Source organism: Aedes albopictus, chromosome 3 (assembly GCF_035046485.1).
Source record: "Aedes albopictus strain Foshan chromosome 3, AalbF5, whole genome shotgun sequence".
Classification (NCBI taxonomy): Eukaryota; Metazoa; Arthropoda; class Insecta; order Diptera; family Culicidae; genus Aedes; species Aedes albopictus.
This window is the reverse complement of record NC_085138.1, coordinates 169,606,371-169,626,059: the sequence shown is the minus strand read 5'-3', so window position 1 is coordinate 169,626,059 and position 19,689 is coordinate 169,606,371. Positions and strand designations below refer to the sequence as shown.

General features: G+C 42.9%; 2 protein-coding genes across 4 annotated transcripts in view; one reads left to right on the top strand and one right to left on the bottom strand.

The window, feature by feature from the left end:
- LOC134292063 (GATA-binding factor A) overlaps positions 1 to 19,689 on the bottom strand; it is a 223,808-nt gene that overhangs the window by 126,490 nt on the left and 77,629 nt on the right. The gene's annotated exons all lie outside the window — the stretch shown is intronic.
- On the top strand, positions 11,943 to 13,866 carry LOC109402840 (uncharacterized). Its single transcript, XM_062860778.1, has 3 exons — positions 11,943 to 12,264; positions 13,232 to 13,566; positions 13,631 to 13,866. The coding sequence occupies exons 1-3, from the start codon at positions 11,977 to 11,979 to the stop codon at positions 13,821 to 13,823; spliced, it is 816 nt and encodes a 271-aa protein (XP_062716762.1). The 5' UTR covers positions 11,943 to 11,976; the 3' UTR covers positions 13,824 to 13,866.

Sequence of the window (19,689 nt, the reverse complement as noted above, 5' to 3'; positions counted from 1 at the left end):
CACAAAGCCACCTGGAGATCACCCGACCAACAAACAGAAAACCAAATCGACCACGTTCTAATCGACGGTAAATTCTTCTCAGATATAACCAACGTCCGCACATACCGCAGTGCGAATATAGATTCGGATCACTACTTAGTCGCTGTATGCATGCGCTCAAAACTTTCGACAGTTATCACCACACGTCGAAGTCGAACGCCACGGCTCAACATCGAGCAACTTCGTAACGTAGAAGTGGCTCAAGACTACGCGCAGCAGTTAGCAGTGGCCCTACCAACGGAAGAGCAGCTTGGCGCAGCTACACTTGAAGATGGCTGGAGGGACATCCGATCCGCCATAGGTAGTACCTCGGCTACAGCACTAGGCTTCGCGACTCCGAATCACAGAAACGACTGGTACGACGGCGAATGTGAACAGTTGAAAAACGAGAAGAATGCAGCATGGGCGAGAATGCTGCAACACCGTACGAGAGCGAATGAGGCACGTTACAAACAGGCGCGGAACAGGCAGAACTCAGTCTTCCGGATGAAGAAGCGCCAGCAGGAAGAACGAGATCGCGAAGCGATGGAAGAGCTGTACCGCGCTAAGGACACACGAAAGTTCTACGAGAAGCTGAACCGCTCGCGCAGAGGCTTTGTGCCACAAGCCGACATGTGCCGAGATAATCACGGGAATATTCTCACGAGCGAGCGTGAGGTGGTCGAGAGGTGGCGGCAGCATTACGATGAGCACCTCAATGGCGACGTTGCAAGTACCGAAGGTGGCGTGGTAACAGATCTAGGAGTATGTGCACAGGACGAAAGACTTCCGGCCCCTGACCTTCAAGAGATTGAGGAGGAGGTTGGCCGGTTGAAAAACAACAAGGCCGCTGGAGCAGATCAACTACCAAGCGAGCTTCTAAAATACGGTGGAGAAGCACTGGTGAGAGCACTACACTGGGTCATTACCAAGATTTGGGAGGAGGAAGTATTACCGGAGGAATGGATGGAAGGTATCGTGTGTCCCATCTACAAAAAGGGCGACAAGTTGGATTGCGGGAACTACCGCGCGATCACACTACTGAGCGCTGCCTACAAGATACTCTCTCAAATTTTATACCGCCGTCTATCACCGATTGCAAGAGAGTTCGTGGGGCAATATCAGGCTGGATTTATGGGTGAACGCGCTACAACGGACCAGATGTTCGCCATCCGCCAGGTGTTGCAGAAATGCCGCGAATACAACGTGCCCACACATCACTTGTTCATCGATTTCAAATCGGCGTATGATACAATCGATCGAGAACAGCTATGGCAGATTATGCACGAATACGGATTCCCGGATAAACTGATACGGTTGATCAAGGCGACGATGGATCGAGTGATGTGCGTAGTTCGAGTATCAGGGACACTCTCGAGTCCCTTCGAATCTCGCAGAGGGTTACGGCAAGGTGATGGTCTTTCGTGCTTGCTGTTCAACATTGCTTTGGAGGGTGTAATAAGAAGAGCGGGGATAAACACGAGTGGGACGATTTTCACGAAGTCCGTTCAGCTGCTTGGTTTCGCCGATGATATTGATATTATTGCTCGTAAATTTGAGACGATGGCGGAAACGTACATCCGACTAAAGAGTGAAGCCAAGCGAATCGGATTAGTCATTAATGTGTCGAAGACAAAGTACATGATGGCAAAGGGCTCCAGGGAGGAATCACCGCGCCCGCCACCCCGAATTCATATCGACGGTGATGAAATCGAGGCGGTTGAAGAATTCGTGTACTTGGGCTCACTGGTGACCGACGACAACGACACCAGCAGAGAAATTCAGAGGCGCATTGTGGCAGGAAATCGTGCTTACTTTGGACTCCGCAGAACTCTACGATCGAACAAAGTTCGCCGTAACACGAAGTTAACCATCTACAAAACGCTGATTAGACCGGTCGTCCTCTATGGGCACGAAACATGGACCCTACGTGCAGAGGACCAACGCGCCCTTGGAGTTTTCGAACGGAAGGTGTTGCGTACCATCTACGGCGGGGTGCAGATGGAAGACGGGACTTGGAGAAGGCGAATGAACCACGAGCTGCATCAGCTGCTAAGAGAACCAACCATCGTCCATACCGCGAAAATCGGGTGGCTACGGTGGGCGGGTCACGTCATCAGGATGTCGGATAGCAACCCGACTAAAATGGTTCTCGAGAGTCATCCGACCGGTACAAGAAGACGTGGAGCGCAGCGAGCTAGGTGGGTCGACCAAGTGGAGGATGATCTGCGGACCCTACGCAGAGTGCGGAACTGGAGACAAACAGCCATGGACCGAGTGGAATGGAGGCGGCTACTATGTACAGCAGAGGCCACCCCGGCCTTAGCCTGACCGGTAAGGTAAGGTAAGTATTTTTGCCCTTTTGTCACTTATTTCAAACTAACCAATAGTAAATTTTGCCATTCAGTAATTCTGTTTTAATGACAAAACTTGCCATTATTTTGCAATTCTCTTCTACCCGGGAAACCACATATTATACAAAACAGATTCCTCAAACTAATTCTTGGCCTAGACAGAAATGCAAGAACTACCGAAGTCCATGATATGGCTAAAGTTGAATTACTTGAGACTAGATTCCAAGATTGTCAGAATATGAAACAATACGCAACATTTATAATTAGGGGATTTTTTTTATTACCGAACAGGTTTGGGCCGAAGGGTCTCCGATTTTAATGAAAATTTCATCAGAGCTAGAGGTCGTGGATATATGATCATATATGGAATTCAAAAAAATCATAGAGGACTATTTTCCCGGAAAACGCTAGATGAAATTTCACAATTTTCCAAAATTTTATGAAACACCCCAAACTTCAAAAAATCATATCTCAAAAACCATGCATCGTAGAACAAACTTTTTTTAGTGAAATCGACGCCAAATTACCTCAGCAATCCAATTAAAATATACCAAGAAAAACAATTTTAAGAAAATTTTTCACCATAGGAAAAAAAACGTCTAAAAATGCAAATAAAAGTACCGTCTGTATCATAGATTATTTTTAACAAAACTTTTCTAAGCGCAGAAATTAATGTTCTTCCTTTCGTTCTTTGACATCAAAATGGAATCTCCTACCGTTTTGGAGATATAGCCAAAAAACCAACGGCCAGTCGCTATACCCAAGCAACAACGGCCAGTCGCTATTTTCATAGGAAGCCATCTACAACAGCAGCCGTTCACTTGTTGCAACACATTTGCATTGCAACGAGCAAATGACATTCGCTCATTGCAACGTAACTTTGACACCAAAGTGCATTGGAGTACACTGCCAGCATGAGTGACAGCTCAGCTATGACACTTTAATGCTTTCAAAATGCAAAATGCAACAACTTATCAAATTTTTATATTAATGGGGTTGCAAGTAAAAAGCGTTGCAAATAACAAGTTCACAACGAGCAAACGCATATTTGAACATATATTTTCCATATCAATCAAAGTAGTCATGTGCAAACCGTTAGAGAAAAGTGTATCAGGTAACTATAGGTCTCTTTACACACAAAACTTTATTTTCTTTTTATAGTGTTTTTGTTGCTTAAAATTTCATTGGTATGTGGATTATTATATACACCATAATGAGATCATTATCCACTCAATATTTAGTAGCATGATCTATGCAAAATGTGTTTGTATGATGTGCTTTAGGAGAAACACTTACCGTCAAATAGGGCAACTTGCAACACTTTTTGACTTTGAAGCAATACCATTGAAAATCTAAACTTTTGAAACAAACTGTAAAGCATCGTGTACACTAATTACCACGAGTAGAATACTATGCAGCACTCGAATTACCAACATAAGTTGTCACCTAACCAGGAGGTGCGAAATACATGCTTGTTGCAAGTTACCCCATCTGTGGGGTATCTTGCAACACATGACATGAAGCTTAGTTAGCTACTATTAAACTGTACTAACATTCTAGTTCTTGGTCGTATTATGACTTTTTGATGTAGTACATGCAAAATACGTTGGAAAGAATGCAAACTAACCAATTGAAATATATTTTTTCATGAAAAGGTTGGTAGTTATTACAAGCGAGAGTATATCGTTTTGCAACAGGTTTCAAGTAAATAAAAATGGATTTCTTGACTCACCACTAGCTCGTGATTCCTTGAAAAGATAGAGTGAATCATATTTAGGCAACTTTTAGTTTGAAGTAGTGTTTGTCTACTTCAGCCAAAATAACATGATTTAAACACACATTCAGCTTTGTAATAATAAAACCGAGTAATTTGGGTATTCAGCTGGAATAATTTACTCCAATTACAGTTCAGAATTCATGTTGGTGATTGTCTAATAGCAGGCTTGGCATTAGTCGTGAAGTTCACAAGCATGCTAGGGTTTTGCCCATGTGATGCGACACCAATGAAAGCGATGGTAGCAACCATGCATCACCAACCCAAAGCACATCGACACGACATAGATACCATTGGTAACCATAACGACTTTTTTCCATATTCAACCATCACCCGTCTAGACCGTCGCTCGTTTGACCGTCAATGATTGAATCTGTGCGTCTTGACTCTTGAAATTCTAGGTTTGATTTGATGCCGTTTGTAGAGTTGATAAGATTTATAATTACCTAACATAACATACCTATTTCAAATGTTCAAATTTTGCACAAATATCTTTTCGCAACGTAGGGTTTCTGTTGTAGCGTTGGGAGCATTTTTAGTACGGGATGCTAAACTGGGAATCGTTTTCGACAGTCAAAAATGTTTAGCCAGTATATTACCACCGAATATAGGTTTACTCTCCCTCCATCGAGGCGTATTGTAACTAATGTATGGTTTGGGGCCGGATCGTCAGGGACCATAATCTCCCGGTCTTAATGAAGCAGGCTTAAGACGAAATAACGTCCAAAATGTTGGATGCTTCATAAGGTCTATGTTCCTCTATTCTAATGGCTTTGGATCAGTCATGAAAAAAAATCGTCATAAATACCTTGAGCATTATGGGGGCTCGAACAATTGTACAGTGTGCCATTCATTAGCCTGTAATTCAAACAAATGAGCATTATTTAATGATGTTTTATCACATTTCATGCACAGAATGCAGTTCCAAATATGTTATTTAACTAGGTGTCAAATCGAGTAGACACCACACACTGCTGCCGTACTGTCGCGACCGTCATGACCATCGATTCAATAGGCCGAGAACTCCGAACGTCACTCAAAACAAAATCGTGATTGTTGAAGTCCCCGAGGTAACGACGCAACCGACAAACAATTTGTTTTTTCATCTTGACTACGTTGTACGGCGATTTGATGAGCCTGTTGCGATTGTGTGGCAGTGAAAACGAAAATATGCTCAGGTCGGTTTGAAAGTGAGCACTAACGGTGATCAATGCCAAGCCTGCTAATAGCGTCCATAAATAATATTAAATTTTCAACAAGGAAACACAATTTCAAAATGTGGCAGTCCTTAATTATGTTAAAAAACTTAAAATTGAGTAGAAATTTGAAAACAAGCGCGTTGCGTAGTTATTAAATGCTCCATTTCGCTTATTTCTGTCAAAAATATCGTTAAATGAAAGTAAATAATCGAAATTTTTATCAATTTCAACTGTTGCAAGTTACCCCGTAGTGGTTGTCGAATATGATAATGATTTTTTACAGTACTTGGTCGATAAGTTTATCAAACTTTTATCGTTTAGCTAAGCTTTCTATTAGGTACCCTAAGTGCAAGCGAGGTCATCAGACTTACCGCACTTAGCATAGGAGAGCGCCAAAGCACGATTTTCATACTTGTTTTTTTGGCATAAAATGTACAAACTGTTTTAACAGTGTAGCTACACAACCAACAAAGAATCCAAACTGGGTTTTCCACTCAAACGATCTTTGGTACACATAATATCGATAATCGAAATAGTAGAGCATGCAAGTTTTCATTATTATTAGAAAATACTTCACATTTAGTGTATGTCATCGTGTTGCAAGTTACACCGCTGTTGCAAGTAACCCCGTTTGACGGTACTTAAAACTTAACAGAACTTTGAAAGATATATACCATAGATTAGAGGAACAAACATGTACAATGTACTAATTAGTACGGGCAACAAATTAAAACCAGGAGTTTTCCATGCCTACAGCTTCTTAAGGCACTGATAAAACATTGTTGCTTTAAACCAAGCTTATCCTGTTCTAAGAAACGACACAATTCCAACAGTGACGATAATAATGTTTAGCAATGGTCACATAAACATCAATACCGAGTAGGTATAGAGCTATTGAGTGGACAACAGTTGAGTTAGCGCGGTACGCTCGAGGATCGATCATTATCGTCAAAGTAAGTTTTGACATGTATTAATAAAAAATATCAAGTCAATCAAATCAATTTATCACCTATTTTTCTTATTAACGGTTTGTTGTAAAACTACTTCATTAGTTTTGAGAACTATCATGACAAACAATTTGATTGGTGTAGACCTTGGTATCTTTATCTTGGTATTAAAAATTTGCTAAAAAAAACTTAAATCTATTCAATGTTTAGTCAATCATAAACTACATGACGGTATTATGCAAACGTCAAACTAGAACGTAAACGACCCAAACTATTCGAGTAACCGAGTATTCGCTTTTCCTACTACCCATAATATATATATGAATCGACCAATGAATCGGTGCACGGTTCAAATTATTAAAATATTGTCTAAAATTGTTTAATGCTCCGAGTAAATGCTTCATTTTAAGAAATCCTTTAACGTCCTCATTTATATTCACATCCTGTGCATTTACGAAGCAACTGGCACGATGGCCCTCCGGCGAGACAGGAGTGTTGGCGTAGGCCCAATAAGCCACCCGTAAAAATCCCCATTGCGAATAACATAGGAGAAAATACGACTCGATACAATCGGCAAAGACCCACGCGACGAAATAAGGACTACGTTTGGAAACTTGGAACATGGAATTGCAAGTCACTTGGTTTCGCAGGATGTGACAGGATAATCTACGACGAACTACATCCCCGCAACTTCGACATCGTGGCGTTGCAGGAACTTTGTTGGACTGGACAGAAAGTGTGGAAAAGCGGGCATCGAGCGGCTACCTTCTACCAAAGCTGTGGCACCACCAATGAACTAGGAACAGGATTTATAGTGTTGGGCAAGATGCGACAACGTGTGATCGGGTGGCAGCCGATCAACGCAAGGATGTGCATGTTGAGAGTTAAGGGCCGTTTCTTCAACTACAGCATCATCAACGTCCACTGCCCACACGAAGGGAGACCCGATGACGAGAAAGAAGCGTTCTACGCGCAGTTAGAGCAAACATACGATGGTTGCTCGCCGCGTGACGTGAAAATCGTTGTCGGCGACATGAACGCGCAGGTAGGAAGGGAGGAAATGTACAGACCGGTAATCGGGCGAAACAGCCTGCACGCCGTATCGAATGATAACGGCCAGCGATGCGTAAACTTTGCAGCCTCCCGTGGTATGGTAGTCCGAAGCACCTTCTTTCCCCGCAAAGATATCCACAAAGCCACCTGGAGATCACCCGACCACCAAACAGAAAACCAAATCGACCACGTTCTAATCGACGGTAAATTCTTCTCGGATATAACCAACGTCCGCACATACCGCAGTGCGAATATAGATTCGGATCACTACTTAGTCGCTGTATGCATGCGCTCAAAACTTTCGACAGTTATCACCACGCGTCGAAGTCGAACGCCGCGGCTCAACATCGAGCAACTTCGTAACGTAGAAGTGGCTCAAGACTACGCGCAGCAGTTAGCAGTGGCCCTACCAACGGAAGAGCAGCTTGGCGCAGCTACACTTGAAGATGGCTGGAGGGACATCCGATCCACCATAGGTAGTACCTCGGCTACAGCACTAGGCTTCGCGACTCCGAATCACAGAAACGACTGGTACGACGGCGAATGTGAACAGTTGAAAAACGAGAAGAATGCAGCATGGGCGAGAATGCTGCAACACCGTACGAGAGCGAATGAGGTACGTTACAAACAGGCGCGGAACAGGCAGAACTCAGTCTTCCGGATGAAGAAGCGCCAGCAGGAAGAACGAGATCGCGAAGCGATGGAAGAGCTGTACCGCGCTAAGGACACACGAAAGTTCTACGAGAAGCTGAACCGCTCGCGCAGAGGCTTTGTGCCACAAGCCGACATGTGCCGAGATAATCACGGGAATATTCTCACGAGCGAGCGTGAGGTGGTCGAGAGGTGGCGGCAGCATTACGATGAGCACCTCAATGGTGACGTTGCAAGTACCGAAGGTGGCGTGGTAACAGATCTAGGAGTATGTGCACAGGACGAAAGACTTCCGGCCCCTGACCAACAAGAGATTGAGGAGGAGGTTGGCCGGTTGAAAAACAACAAAGCCGCTGGAGCAGATCAACTACCAAGCGAGCTTCTAAAATACGGTGGAGAAGCACTGGTGAGAGCTCTACACTGGGTCATTACCAAGATTTGGGAGGAGGAAGTATTACCGGAGGAATGGATGGAAGGTATCGTGTGTCCCATCTACAAAAAGGGCGACAAGTTGGATTGCGGAAACTACCGCGCGATCACACTACTGAGCGCTGCCTACAAGATACTCTCCCAAATTTTATGCCGCCGTCTATCACCGATTGCAAGAGAGATCGTGGGGCAATATCAGGCTGGATTCATGGGTGAACGCGCTACAACGGACCAGATGTTCGCCATCCGCCAGGTGTTGCAGAAATGCCGCGAATACAACGTGCCCACACATCACTTGTTCATCGATTTCAAATCGGCGTATGATACAATCGATCGAGAACAGCTATGGCAGATTATGCACGAATACGGATTCCCGGATAAACTGATACGGTTGATCAAGGCGACGATGGATCGAGTGATGTGCGTAGTTCGAGTATCAGGGACACTCTCGAGTCCCTTCGAATCTCGCAGAGGGTTACGGCAAGGTGATGGTCTTTCGTGCTTGCTGTTCAACATTGCTTTGGAGGGTGTAATAAGAAGAGCGGGGATAAACACGAGTGGGACGATTTTCACGAAGTCCGTTCAGCTGCTTGGTTTCGCCGATGATATTGATATTATTGCTCGTAAATTTGAGACGATGGCGGAAACGTACATCCGACTAAAGAGGGAAGCCAGGCGAATCGGATTAGTCATTAATGTGTTGAAGACAAAGTACATGATGGCAAAGGGCTCCAGAGAGGAATCACCGCGCCCGCCACCCCGATTTCATATCGACGGTGATGACATCGAGGCGGTTGAAGAATTCGTGTACTTGGGCTCACTGGTGACCGACGACAACGACACCAGCAGAGAAATTCAGAGGCGCATTGTGGCAGGAAATCGTGCCTACTTTGGACTCCGCAGAACTCTACGATCGAATAAAGTTCGCCGTAACACGAAGTTAACCATCTACAAAACGTTGATTAGACCGGTCGTCCTCTATGGGCACGAAACATGGACCCTACGTGCAGAGGACCAACGCGCCCTTGGAGTTTTCGAACGGAAGGTGTTGCGTACCATCTACGGCGGAGTGCAGATGGAAGACGGGACTTGGAGAAGGCGAATGAACCACGAGCTGCATCAGCTGCTGGGAGAACCAACCATCGTCCATACCGCGAAAATCGGGAGGCTACGGTGGGCGGGTCACGTCATCAGGATGTCGGATAGCAACCCGACTAAAATGGTTCTCGAGAGTCATCCGACCGGTACAAGAAGACGTGGAGCGCAGCGAGCTAGGTGGGTCGACCAAGTGGAGGACGATCTGCGGACCCTACGCAGAGTGCGGAACTGGAGACAAACAGCCATGGACCGAGTGGAATGGAGGCGGCTACTATGTACAGCAGAGGCCACCCCGGCCTTAGCCTGACCGGTAAGGTAAGTAAGCATTTACGAAGCTCCATTGATCAGTATTGGATCCTTAACTATATATTTTGAAAATTTCTAGAATGCTTTCTTTATTTCTGAACGAATCAAAATAATTGTAATAAAAAATACAACAAAAATAAACATTTCGGCACCTACATTTCAAAAGGGCGTAACTGCATTTGGAAGTAATACCTTCTTTCAAAGCTGTAGGTCGTACTGCCTCCCTTACACTCAAACCACCGTGGTTGTCGGAAAGAGGAGAGTTTTTCCCATCTGGTACTTGTTGTGAAAAACATGGAAATCATAACACATGATCCACAGCTTTAAAAGAAGGTGATGATTCCAAAAGCAGTTACGCCCTTTTGAAATGTTGGTGTCGATTTTTGTTACTTACGCAGTTAAAAATATTACATCATTTAACCTATAACAAAAGGATCTTGTCGTATCGCACATATTTTTCCATTGGTTTATCATTTCCAGCTTGCTCCCAGTATGAAGCTTGCGTTCAATATTTCGTACAAGAAATTATTTGATGTAAAATTCAGTTCAAGGAGATAACATTCACATGTATATTTTTTTTCGTCGGGTATAATTTTCAGAAATGTTGCTGTGTAGTAAGTAACCATTCTCCGTTAACACGCTAAGTACCGACAGGCAAAAAAACGTGGAACTGTTTTTTTGCACATCCACATCTCAGCACCCCTTTGATTTACACGCGTGCCGCTGTCCGATCACTTTTGCAATTTTTTCAACGCCTTGCCACGCCCAGACCTGTGAACGAAAACATTTTATACTTTGTATACACAAAATTCAGCATATTTGTAGTTCTGTGTCAAAAATTGAGCTCAATCCATCAAAGCAAACCATAGTTACAGCATCTCAAACTTGGCCATTTTGTATGAAAATCGGCGTTTGTCCGATCAATTATGCACCACAGTGTATGTACACTAGTGCCACGTGGTGGTGAAATTTTAAACTATACTCTTCATGGCCTGGAAGTACTCGTAGTCCTGAACAACTTTGCCGAAGATCGCATCTTCCTATCTGGTTTCAATCTCGTGCTATATCTCTCTAAAGTCGTACCGCGAGTCACTATGTACACTAGCGCCACGTGGTGGGGAAATTCGGAACTATGAAATCCATCACCAGGAAGTGGTTGTTGTTCTGAACAACTTTGCCGAAGACAGAATGTTGCTATCTTGTCAAGGTTCTGAAAGAACTCGCTACAAAGACATGGTACTCACAACCAATCCGGGAACAAAACGAAACCGGAATCAGTTAAAAATGTGGAACTAATGTTTTCGCCTGGTTCTCACCGGAAGCTGCATGAAATTCCAATCGGCTTTCACTACACCTCTCTAGGATAGTGTAGGACTCCGTTAGCGCAAAATGATTGAAATTTGGTTCACTAACTGCTGAGATGTGGATGTGCAAAAAAACAGTTCCACGATTTTTTTGCCCGTCGGTACTTAGCGTGTTAATCGTATAATTTCACCAAGCAGAAATTAGTTTCGTAACTTTTCGTAATTTGACGAATTTCGGCAAAATTGAGTGTTGTCCGCGGGTAAATACCTACACAGCTCGAAAAAGAGTGTAAAAATCTGGGACATATGATTCACATAATTGGAGCGTGGGATATCACAGAAGTTTACATGACATATCATGTAAAACTCGTAAAATATCATGTAAACTTCCATTATATGTCATGCAATTCAGCATGACTCTGTGTGCTTACATGACATATAAAACAAATTTACATGATATATCATGTAAACCATCATAAAAGTAAGTTTACATGACAAAACTGAAGTTTACATGACGTGTAAATCTCGTTATTTTTATTTGTGTATGACTGATGTTTTTCTTCAAATTTCGTTGTTATCTGATCTCACCATTATCGAGCATTGTCGAAAAAGTTCATTTCTTGGAATTTCGATGCTTGAATAAACTTCCCCTGTTATCTTTGTATTTTGAATGGATTACCTTTCAACGCACGTTACTGATTACGGAGTAGTTCGAAGAAAGATTAATGTGAAATTGTTTTTCAAGGCTTTTACGCATGATTAACTAAAAACGTAGATAAGAATGTTCCGCGTATAAAAGTAGAATTCAGCCAATGTTAGCCTCCAGTAGAGATTGAAGTGACAATGAAGGCCTGTATCGTTCTAGCACTGTGTGTGGTGTCGGCTCTTGCCGGTCCTGAAGAGGACCTCTGGCTGAAGTTCAACACGGTTCGCCCGGCTGACTTGGAAGGTTATGAGGTTCCAGAGTTCGAGGGCAGAATTGTTGGAGGAAACGAAGTCAGCATTGCCAACTTCCCGTACCAACTGTCACTTCGCCTAAATGGAAACCACATCTGCGGTGCCTCCGTCATCTCCACCAGCTGGGCCTTGTCTGCAGCTCATTGTGTCTTTCCTCAACCTTCCGTACAAGCCGTACGTATATTTTTTTAGAATTTCCTTTTTTGTGTGTGTGTGTGTGTGTGTGTGTGTGTGTGTGTGTGTGTGTGTTTTATTCTAGGAGTCCAAAAATCTTCTAAATGCGCTGTGTGGGATTCGAATGTGCGCCTATTCACTAAAAACACTCTCCTAGTTCACCTCCACCTTAAATTCCTCTCCGGTACCACCATGCAGTTTTTCTTCGGAGGGGAGGCGTTAGGTGTCTTGTGCACCATTACCAATTCGTTATTCTAGTCTTTGTACTGAGCCCTTTGGCTCCCGTGCAATATGTTATTCTATTTGTGATGTTATTCTATTCTAGTGTGTTAGCCACATTTGCCATGCCACATGCCGATCCCTTTGGCTCCAGTTAATAATGTGTTAGTACTACGTCTATGTCGACGCATTGCAGAAGTGCTTCTGGCGTAACAGCTCGGACCTGCGCAGTGTCTCATACGACGTTCGTTGTAAGCTCCTTATACGAAGAGCGCTTGTTTTTCGAGTCCTTTTTCAGTTCGAAGATCATTTCTCCGGGCCGTGTACGCCTGACTTTCTGTACGTCCGCACCGAAGTCCTTTAGCTCCGGAGCCGTTCTTATGGTACGTAGAACCTCAAGGTAGCTTTCCTCACTGGTCTTCACCACAATCGCTTCACCGTTAATGCTTCTCCTAATTGCTTTCGGTCTTGCGCCTGCGTTCGTCTGCTTCGCCTTGTCTGCCACTGGGTCTGGCTGACACCGACCTGTTCTGCATCTGCGGTGGCCATTCGCTTGCGCAGAGTTTCTTTCTGCCTTTTAGAGCCTCCTGGCCTTTCATCTCCGGGTGAAGATCGGTGTCTCTTTGTCGCAGACATCGGTGTGTTTTCCGTTCGCGCTAGTTTCTCCTTCTTGTCGAGATTTCCCGGGACTGTTCTCGGTCACTGTGTATGATCAATACAGCGAATGTCACTTTGTTAATTCATTTAGATTACTCTGCGTGGAGGAAGCGCCAGCCGTGTGTCCGGAGGAGTCATCTTCGGTGTTGCTCAGATCGTGATCCATCATCAGTACAACACCAACACCTTAGACAGCGATGTGGCGCTTCTGCGAGCGACCACCACGTTCAGTGGAGCTAACATCTCGCCGATCGCCCTTATGCCAAGTGGAACCGCTTTCCCCGCTGGTACCCGCTCCGTTGTTTCCGGATGGGGTTTGACTACTCCTGGAGGATCTCTGCCAACCAACCTGCGTGCTGTGAACATTCCCGTCGTTTCCATGGCCACTTGCCGTAGTCAGTGGGGAACCGCCCGTATCACCAACACGTAGGGCCTTCTGCTGATCTGCTAGAATGTGACGTATTCCTTACATATCTACTTACACTTGCAGCATGGTTTGCGCCGGAGAGCCAGGACGTGACGCCTGCAACGGTGACAGCGGTGGCCCACTTGTCGCTGGAGGATTCCAATTCGGTATTGTGTCGTGGGGTGCAGTTCAGTGCGGGGGCCCTCTTGCTGGCGTTTATGTTAACGTTGGTGTTCCTGGCATCCGCAGCTTCATCAGCTCGAACACCGGTGTGTAATTGAACATCTTTCAAATAAATCAATAGTTAGCAAGAACGATTATACCTATGTATATTTTTTTTTTTTTTCAAAATCATGATGACTTGCATTTTGTAAAACTGAAATCGATGAAATGATGTTCATTATGACGTTGGGAGCTTGAAACTTGTACTGAATTACTGAAGTACGAATCGTCGCTTTGACCAAAGGTGATTCCAAAATCTTACATCATTTCTAACTTAAAACAGCCCAATTCTTAATTTTTGAATTAGGTTCGACTGTAGAATGAACTGTTTTCGGGTGGCTTTTCAGTCTAGCGTAAAATCAAGACAAGTGCTACTTGTTTAATTCCGACGCTTCGGCCATTGGACTCGGCCTTCCTCAGGGGATATAAACTTGCACCGTCCCTCGTATGCTGCTAAAAGCTTTGCGCTGAATTGTCTGTTTTAATAAAGTTCTTTTCCTAGACACCGCATTTGGTTTGGTTTCGCGGTTGCGTTGGTGGATAGTCGTACGAAACATACGAAAACTAAAAACCTGACTAGCTACTATGACACAAAAATGGACACAAGAGGGTGCTACGGTGATCTGATTTTATTGCCGCTTATCGTGCGCAACCAGACCAACTCACAAATACTAACATTCACTCAATACAGCAGCGGGAGCAAATGAAGAAAAACGCACCTTGGCAAAGAAAGTTTGCGAAAAGAAGTGCTGTGTGTCTTTTAACAATGAATTAGTACTCTACACTAGGAACTTCAATACCGACACTCAAAAATTCAAAATTATTAATTTATTCCGCTTTCTCATACTCAACACATTCATGAGATCTAATCTGAAATAAGCGTTTTGACTCGATATCCATCGTAATGGGTAGTACGCAGATCGCAAGAAATTTCTGGGGCTTGCTGTGTTAAATTTCTTGACCATTTCGGTCACGGAAAAATAATGCAGTGAACGGAAATTACTTGAGCGATTACGTTTGAAGTGCATACCTCGCATAAAATGTTTTGTCGACCAGAAGTAGAGAACACTTATAGAGGTTAATGAACAACAAATCGAATGAAATTTTAACACAATATTTATATATACATACGCCTCCTACAGAAAAAAAAACATTGTAATCGGTTCAGTATTTCTGACTCAAGCGTTACATAGGGTAATTCTCCAATTATAATTATTGAACGATTAGTACTGGCATTTTTGTTTTCGTTCGTTTTTTCCGTGCATAATTGCACTTTAGTTGAAAAATATCCAGTGAACGTCTAGATCTACTCATTTCTAATACTTCCCATTTAATTTGTATTCCCTTAAATTCTATTTTTTAAGAGAAAATTGAACATTTGTATAGGAAGTATGTAATCCAAATGTTGAACGCTTCCGTAAGCTAGCTCATCCTAATGTTGGACGGTTTTCGCTAATTGTTGAAGCTTTGTTCGTAATTGATGACGTATAACCCGACATAAACCTATCATTGACCTGTTTCTATTTTGGGCACCAAACCCAACATAGACCCAACAGTTATCCGATGTGGGTCCAACAGTGGTCCAACATTTGATAAAACTTGACCCGACATCCGATATTTTTTCACTCTGGCGGATTTTTTTTGGGTTTTTCGTGTTATGTGCCCAGCCTGAGACTAGCTAGTGACAATTAATTTAAATGACAAGAAATCGCTCATTTGAAGAGAACTCTAGTTACTGAAATCGTTTTAAACATGGCTAGATGCAAACATGGCTGGAAAGATTTGATTAGAAGCGAAAACGGCAGGAGAAAAGTACGCCTTTGAAAGCCCCTGAAACACTCCTAGAAACCCATGGGACCTACTCTACCCCCAATAACACTCATGGAACGACACTGAAATCCCTTCAAACCCGTGGGTTGCTCCTGAACACCCTGGAACGCCTTGAAATACTCCTGGGACCCCCTTTTCACTCTGAATCCCTCTTGAACACCTTTGGAACGTCCTTGAAACCCATTGAAAACCACTGGAACCTTTCTGAAGCTCTCTGGAACATCCCTGGAACGTCCCTGGAACGCCTTTGAAACCCCATGAAATGCACGGTTAGGTAAAGTGAAAAAAAATCTGGTAGTCATGCTAACATCCTAGGTTATGTTAGTGTTTAACAATGGGGCACGTTCGGTGTAGTACTAGATTTGTAGTAATGAGCTGAATTTTTGTATGGTGAGAAGGTCAATTCTCCGTTTCTGCAATAAAATGGTGCAAAAAGCGTGGGTATTATGATTCCTTGCCTGAATTGATGCTGTTTGAGCAAAACTTTGGATAACTATGTTGTTTATGTTGCAAGAAATAGAAAAAACAACAACATTGTTAGTACAACAGGGGCGTACAATTTCGTTTCAATGATACACTTTCATGCAACATTTGAATGAGTCACTTCAAGTGTTTCATACATTTTTCTAATGACTCGGTCGTTAAAAAAAACTTTTCCACTCATCGTAGCACTCGGTACTCTCCCATTCGGTCGCATTGCTTGTGCTTCACCCGTCAGAGCATTAATGTCTCACTGGTGCGCGCTAGTCTCTCAATGGTTACGGGCGCCGGTTAATTGGATTTAAGTGGTCGAATTTGTTATCCTCTTTCATAAAACATAATTATCATTCTATTGGCGTGCACCACTATTTAAAAATGTGGTTTAATTAGTGTTTTTAGCATGTTGAAGTATTTCAATGACTCATAAATGAAACGAAAATCCAAGTGTATCATTCCATGTTTCATACACACTTGTTTCTGTAGCAGCAACGAACGAGTGTGTTGCTGGGTGAGAGATGAAGCATCACAGCAGTCCCGTCGCATGGGAAACGATTTGCTACAGCTTTCGTGCGTCATGTTTTCCTTTCGAAATTGCACGTCCCTGATTGTTACCCAAAGTTTTGCTCAAACAGCATAAATTAGGCAAGGAATCATAATATCCACACTTTTTGCGCCATTTCATTGCAGAAACTGAGAATTGACCTTCTCACCATACTAAAATTCAGCTCATTACTATAAATCTAGTACTTCACTAATCTGTCCTATTGAAAAGTTTTTTTTTTTTGCGTTAGCGTGTTTTATAAAAGTGGTTTTACATATGTTTTATCTTTATATATATATATATATACACAGACAAATAGACGTATCAAAGTTTTCTAACTTTCAAAGTCTTAAGCCAAAATGGCTCAAAATTTGATTGAAAACATGTTATTATATAAGGTTAACACTCTCCAGTATTATTAAGAATCGCTGCAGTATTGACAGTTTTAGAGTTGAAATACTGTAAACGGAGGTTAAAATTGTAAAGAAGTGCCTAAAATTCACTGTAAAGCGGTTTGAGTTTTGAATTTTATAAAAAAAATGCTCAACCAATTTCGATGAAATTTTTACCACTAAATATTTATTATGTTGAAAACTTAGAGCCAAATTTTCAGACGTTTTGACACACTAACAGCGAAGTTATAGCCTGAATCATTTTCATAATAAGTGAAGAAGATTCCAAAAAACTAATATTCACGCGTCGGAGATTTCTCCGTCAATACTTAACCGACTCTGATGAAATTTGTGTGGCAACATCTACTGATACTGATTGATATAATCATAATCCAATGTTTTTTTTGTCATAGTAAAAATCTTCATTTTGCAACTCGTTGCATAAATAACACAGCGCAACATTTTTTTGTCTCAAGAGCAAACTTATGTGTCTCCGAAGGATTTTGGGCCGCTGAATCCGAATCCGGGCTCAGATTTGCTCTAACACGTCACAATTTTGAGCTATACCTCAATTTATAGGGCAAAATATGCGATTTTGGGCTTTTTTGACTGCAAGCCATTAAGCAAGGAAATATTTTTTTTAAGCAATCAAAAGGTTAATTGGTCAATTAACATCTAAATTAACGACTCATGCAAAATATTTCGTTTTACCTAATCAAATTTGATAGATTTAAGCATTTTATGTTAGCATGAAAACTTGCATGTAACTTTTGGAGGGTGACTTATATGGGAAATATCGTACCTAACATAAATCGCTTAAAACTATCAAATTCGATTTGGTAAAACGAAATATTTTGCATGAGTCGTTAATTTAGATGTTAATTGACCAATTAACCTTTTGATTGCTTAAAAGAAATATTTCCTTGCTTAATGGCTTGCAGTCAAAAAAGCCCAAAATCGCATATTTTGCCCTATAAATTGAGGTATAGCTCAAAATTGTGACGTGTTAGAGCAAATCTGAGCCCGGATTCGGATTCAGCGGCCCAAAATCCTTCGGAGACACATAAGTTTGCTCTTGAGACAGACAAAAAGTTAATTTTTGTTACGCTGTGAATTACTTAAGTACCGATTTACATACACTGCTAACCAAACCCAACTAGAACCCGACTCTATTCAAACCCGACCCGAAAGTTTGGAAATTTTTCGAACCCGGACCCGACCCACACCCGTATTTTTAAAAATGATCAAGCCCGAAATTTGTTACAAATCTCCGAGTTTTTAGAAGGTTTTTCATTTGTTTCCTTCTGCTTGGTGAAATAAAAAAGTTATTTATGTAACGAGTTGCAAAAAGATGATTTTTTCAGCACGAGTCGTACGAGGCTTGCCGAGTTGGATAAATACGGAAAGTGCTGAAAAATCGAGTTTTGCAACGAGTTCCATACAAAATTTTATGCTAAATGAAATGAGTTGCATTATGAACATTATACAACTTTTTTTCATTATGCAACTCATTTCAGTTACATAATGAACCAGTTCGGAAAAATTGGCCATTATGATACCAACATGAGTTATATAAAATTTTAATTATGATGCTGAATTGCATAAAAAAAGTTAGAGGCATTTGACTATCCTAGACTACTTGGCAAATGGTGAGGCTGGAATTCAGCTCCTAGCCAACCAATTTGCTCGTATAATGAAGTTTATGTTCATGTAATACGTACTTTTATTCGGTAAAGTTACATCGCATAAGATGCAGTAAAAGTGCGTTATGCGTACGAAAGTGGAGGCGCTATACGTGCATCGACGGAAAAATAATAACGCTATATGACTTCAGGTGATACAGTGAAAGCAGCCATCAACGACGCAGCCGAGAGCACCATCGGGTACGTGGAACGGAATCGACGGAACGAATGGTTCGACGAAGAGTGCAGAGCGGTTCTGGAGGAGAAGGATGCAGCGCGGGCGGTAATGCTGCAGCATGGAACCCGACAGAATGTGGAGCGATACAGGCAGAAGCGGAAGCAGCAGACCCGTCTCTTCCGGGAGAAAAAGCGCCGCCTGGAAGAAGCGGAGTGTGAAGAAATGGAACTGCTGTGCCGTTCCCAAGAAACACGGAAGTTCTATCAGAAGCTCAACGCATCCCGCAACGGCTTCGTGCCGCGAGCCGAAATATGCAGGGATAAAGACGGCTCTTGACGGACGGACGTGAGGTGATCGAAAGGTGGAAGCAGCACTTCGATCAGCAGCTGAACGGCGTGGAGAACGTAGGCACGGGAGCGCACGCCACGGCAACGGAAGGAACGACGACGCCACTGCAGCGGAGGACGGAAATGAACCAACTCCCACGCTGAGGGAAGTTAAGGATGCCATTCACCAGCTCAAAACCAACAAAGCAGCTGGTAAGGATGGTATCGCAGCTGAACTCATCAAGATGGGCCCAGAAAAGTTGGCCACCTGTCTGCATCGGCTGATAGTCAGGATCTGGGAAACCGAACAGCTACCGGAGGAGTGGAAGGAAGGGGTAATCTGCCCCATTCACAAGAAAGGCGACCATTTGGAATGTGAGAACTTCAGGGCGATCACTATTTTGAATGCTGCCTACAAAGTGCTATCCCAGATCATCTTCCGTCGTCTGTCACCTAAAACAAATGAGTTCGTGGGAAGTTATCAAGCCGGCT

Coding starts and splice junctions, on each gene's coding strand:
- LOC109402840 (XM_062860778.1), top strand. CDS start 11,977: ATGAAGGCCTGTATCGTTCTAGCACTGTGTGTGGTGTCGGCTCTTGCC. Junction 12,265..13,231: donor CTCAACCTTCCGTACAAGCC/GTACGTATATTT, acceptor TAATTCATTTAG/ATTACTCTGCGTGGAGGAAG. Junction 13,567..13,630: donor ACCGCCCGTATCACCAACAC/GTAGGGCCTTCT, acceptor TTACACTTGCAG/CATGGTTTGCGCCGGAGAGC.